The 4,895-nt window shown below is 41.0% G+C and overlaps 1 protein-coding gene across 1 annotated transcript in view; it reads left to right on the forward strand.

Annotated features, from left to right (window-relative positions):
* LOC122761957 (very long-chain acyl-CoA synthetase) overlaps positions 1 to 4,362 on the forward strand; it is a 9,744-nt gene extending 5,382 nt beyond the window's left edge. Inside the window, exons 5-10 of the mRNA XM_044017150.1 lie at positions 352 to 546; positions 1,306 to 1,396; positions 1,488 to 1,686; positions 2,050 to 2,147; positions 2,640 to 2,770; positions 3,604 to 4,362. Of these exons, the coding sequence (XP_043873085.1) occupies positions 352 to 546; positions 1,306 to 1,396; positions 1,488 to 1,686; positions 2,050 to 2,147; positions 2,640 to 2,770; positions 3,604 to 3,780 (891 nt within the window). The 3' untranslated portion in view covers positions 3,781 to 4,362. The remainder of the gene's footprint in view (positions 1 to 351; positions 547 to 1,305; positions 1,397 to 1,487; positions 1,687 to 2,049; positions 2,148 to 2,639; positions 2,771 to 3,603) is intronic.
* Positions 4,363 to 4,895: the final 533 nt, after the last annotated feature.

The raw sequence follows: 4,895 nt of genomic DNA on the forward strand, positions 1-4,895 counted from the left end.
ACTCTTGCTGTGAGGCTGCAGTACCACTGATAGACAGAGAGGGAGACAGAGAGCAGCACTGTAGCTAAACCAGCTCTCTGTTTCTGTACAGTATGACGATTCATTCATTGTTAAAACATTTCGCTTCTCTACTTGTTTGTTAAACAAGTGGTTTGATACCCGTGCAGCCAGTTTTGCACATCAGCAGTAACAGTGGTGGTTGTTCTGTGCCTCAAAACCTATGTCTTAGCACAGGCTAACAATCGCATAGGATTGTACCTGTACAAAATAAATAACACTTATAATATAAATAATAATAATTAAATATTTAATAATTCATTAAATAATTAAAATAAGCTTTTTTCTATTTAGGTTCCAGAGGAGAGAACTCACAGGGTACGACTGGCTGCAGGAAGTGGCCTCAGGCTGGATGTTTGGAAGAAGTTTGCCCAGCGCTTTGGTAGAATCAAGATCAGGGAGGGTTATGGTTTGACTGAGGCCAGTATCGGTTTCCTCAACTACACAGATGAGATTGGACCCATTGGAAGAGCAAGCTATTTCAACAAGGTGAGAAAACTATTTATTATGTCTCATGTTGGAATTTGTCAAACTTAAAGACTGACAGGAAGAAACAGACTCCACTTATATTACTGCTTTGTCATATTAAAAAACAATTGGTTACATAATTATTCTTTAACAAGATGTTGTGATTTTTGTCACCAACAACAATTCATTTCAGCTGATATATCTTACAACCTTTCAGTTTGATTTAATTAACCAGGTCAATGAGAGTCAAGTCAAGTCAATTTTAATTATATGTCCCAACATCACAAACACAATTTGCCTCAAAGGGCTTCACAGGCCGTAAAGCAAGTGACACCCTCTGTCCTTAGACCCTCTGTCCTAAGACCCACTGTCCTTAGACCCTCTGTCCTAAGACCCTCTGTCCTAAGACCCACTGTCCTTAGACCCAGACTCCTTCTGTCCTTAGACCCACTGTCCTTAGACCCAGACCCAGACCCACAGTCCTGCCCACAGTCCTTCGCCCCTCTGTCCTTAGACCCACTGTCCTTAGACCCTGTCCTTAGACCCACTGTCCTTAGACCCTCTGTCCTTAGACCCTCTGTCCTAAGACCCACTGTCCTTAGACCCACTGTCCTTAGACCCTCTGTCCTTAGACCCTCTGTCCTTAGACCCTCACATCGAGTGAGGAAAAACTGCACAAAAACCCTTGTACAGGGAGAAAAAATCATCATTTCCATGTAGTAATGATGGTAAATAGCTGCAAAATAATCACATTGTTGTTGTTGTTTTTTCCCTTTCCAGCTTTCTATGCCATTTGAGGTCCTTAAGTATGATCCTCAGTCCAACGAGCCGGTCAGAGCAGACTCTGGAAGATGCATACGAGCAAATATAGGTGAATGGATTGCATGATTGATTTTGTACTATGTCGATGACTGTGTGAATATATGTTTTATAAATGTTCTTTGTTCTCTTCATGTGCTCAGGAGAGGCAGGGATCTTGGTCGCTCCACTTACAGCTATCAACCAATTTCTGGGCTACGCTGGGAACAAGGTGCAGTCAGAGAAGAAGCTGCTCAGGGATGTGTTTAAAGCCGGCGACGTCTATTTTAACACTGGAGACCTGCTGCTCCAAGATCACAGGGACTTTCTTTACTTCCATGACCGCATCGGCGACACCTTCAGGTACTTTGACCGTAATAACAAATGTGCTGTTTCTGCTTTGCTAAGTTTATTGTAAAATCCAGGATTACTGATCACTTCATCCTCGGTTTATGTCACATGTAGACCAAGCCGGATTTTATTTTATTTTACAGAAAATCCCCCAGCACTTAGGATTTATCCCTAATAGACATATATATTTTAACATGCGTAGACTTTTAAACATTATTTACAGCTACTCCACTTAATAGAAGACTTTTTAAATGCCGAAAAGGCTTTTTATCAAAGGAATCATACATCATAATATATGCTGTCTGTTATTTATAGAGATGTATCTGTGTCTGAATTCATGGCACGTTCACCTGCACCTCACCTTGTGTCCCACAGATGGAAAGGAGAGAACGTATCCACGACAGAGGTGTCAGAGGTTGTCGGTCTTCTCGAGTTTATCAAAGAGGCCAGTGTGTATGGCGTCACAGTCCCAGGTCAGTGCTGCGACACATGAACACGCGCGTGTGTTTTCATGGCATCTTGTGACGCCAGTCATTTCAAAATGGTGACAAAAAGTCATTCCTTGTTTAACTGAAGCAGTTTTTCATCCGAATGAAACATCACAGGCGAGTATCATCCCGCTAGTGTCATGTAGAGTATAATTTGAACTTGCTTCAATTTATATTATACAAATAGTTCACATTAGGAATTTGTTATTCTGCCTCCGTTGTTTCAGCTTCATTGGTACAAAAATAATGTGACTCTAGGCTGGAGTGGTTCTTTTGTAATGTACTCGTTTCATGTTGTTATTTTGCTTGTCCATGTTTAAATCAGTACATTATTAGGTTACTAGAAAACATTGTTATTGTAAAAGCCCCCTCAGTCACTTCATCCTGGTGCAGTGTGTGTGGGGTACATTCAGTACCAGCTGGAAGCAGGAAGTGTGGCAGTAAGCGTTCTATTGTTCGTTACATCTGTTTGTGCAGGACGTGAGGGTCGAGCAGGGATGGCTGCTATTGTGTTACAACACGATCACAAATTAAATGGACCACAACTCTTCAACCATTTGGCACGAGCACTTCCTGCCTATGCCTGGCCACGGTTTCTCAGAGTGCAGGTAAGAGACATGCAGCTGTTCTGTGACGTCATGCATGTTTTAATGTCTCAACCACATCCTCTTGTCTTCTCTTTAGGATGAGATGGACCTTCTATGACTTAGGTTGATGTACAATACATTATATTATTATTATTATATATTTTATTCTGGACAATTGTGACTCCTCATGGTTTATTCTTTTTCTGATTGAAGTGCAGATGTTTGCACACCAGCGTTGAGCGCTCTAAGACAGCAAGTGCGGCTCAACTTCCTCTAAAATGTCAAATATGTAGTTTTGTATTTACATTTCAATACTAAGCGTGTGTTAGGACTCCATTAGAAAATGTCACTAGTGCGTTCAGAATCAGCCGTTTGTCACGGATGACGTAAGTCACTGCGGTGAGCTCGACGGTGATGGGACAAATGTGGCAAAAATGACACTTCCACTGAAGCTCAGCTTCTCTGGGAGTCAATGGAGCAGTGGGTGGGCTTGGACGCTGGGGTTCTGCATGTTTCTATTTTTTGTTTTATGTTTTGCAACTTCTTGTACCCTTTGCTTTGTTTTACTTTACCAGGTCAAGTTGACTTGACTTGTTATGAACAGGAGAGGCAAAGTTTTGTCTCTCTGTGAGACTCTCTCTTTTGCAGCACTGAGTCTTGCTGCCATCTTTTTGGCCTTTGGTTTTAAGCCTGAAACGAGTGCACACATGTTTGTACCTCCGCCACTGTGAAAATATGAAAAGATGTCCGACCATGTACATCGCAGACTTTTTTTCCCCCTTCATCATATTCATTAATTGAACAACTTGCATTCAACTCATTTTATTCACCTGTGTCTCTGTGTTTGTTTTCAGACCTCTCTGGATGTGACTGAGACCTTCAAGCAGAAAAAGATGCAGCTGGTCCAGGAAGGTTTTAATGTGGATATCATCAGGGACCCTCTCTTCTACTTAGATATCTCTCAGAAGGATTATATCTTTATGACTGGATCTGTGTATCAAGATATTGTGTCAGGAAAGATTAATTTATAAGCATGTTCAGTCAGGAGAATGATCCTCTGTATCATGGTCACATTTCTGAGATCATTAACATCCAGTCACAAGTGTTCACCTCACATTTCTAGTGTATACGTGACCACATTCCGTCTGTCTCCTCAGTCTGATGTCCTGACCTGCTGCAGTTTCACAGGGAACTTAAAGTATTTTTACACTTCTCAGGGTCCGTATCAGTTTATTTGTAACCACTGTTACAACAATTAGGTGGTAGTTCAGGTTTTGTGTGTGTGTGTGTGGGGTTCACATACACAGGGGTTCACCCCTGCACCACAGTGCTCACACTTAGATAACACACACTTAACAAAAGACTTACCTTATAAAATGTATGCAGAAGTCTATAATATAATACAATGCAATGTAATACACAACCACCTTTTTCTGAGTGGGACCTGACGTGTGTGTCACTTTGTAAACCACTCACTCTCCCACACCAACGTCCACACACGACAAACGCTAACCTGTGTGAGAGTGTGTGGAATACACAGCGACACAAACCTCAGGCTCTCACAAGTGCTGCTGTGATTTTTAATGACACTATTATAAAGAAAGATATTACGATCTCTCTCTCTATCTCCATCTCATTCTCTGTTGTCGTAGTTTGCACATCTCCAACAACTGGTTAGCAATTCTACCAATAACTGTATTTAATATAGAGTTGTACTTATTTATGGTGAATGGTTTGTATTTATAGATGACAACTCACGCTACAGTTCATTCACCCATTCACACACATTCACTGGGGCAGTGAATTTTCAATCCCTCTTTCTTACTGTCTTGCCCAAAGACACATCGGCATGTACCACTGAGCTACCATACCACCGTAATAATATATGAACAGTTATTATATTATGTAGTGCAGTTAATATACAGTATTTGGTTATTATTTTCATGAGCCTACATGATTTTACATTCATTGTTTTTATCTGTAACTATGGTTCTATGAATCCTGGGTGACTGCCAGAGCGTCTGGACTCTGGAATCCTTGTGGTCTTGATAGTCTAGGAACTGGTCCTCAGGTTTTACATCACAGCACACAGTTGAGTTTTTGTTCAAAAGTTCAAATGTGTTATTTTGTCTCGTTGATGTTTGAA

This window comes from Solea senegalensis, unplaced genomic scaffold, assembly GCF_019176455.1.
Source record: "Solea senegalensis isolate Sse05_10M unplaced genomic scaffold, IFAPA_SoseM_1 scf7180000015118, whole genome shotgun sequence".
NCBI classification, from domain to species: domain Eukaryota; kingdom Metazoa; phylum Chordata; class Actinopteri; order Pleuronectiformes; family Soleidae; genus Solea; species Solea senegalensis.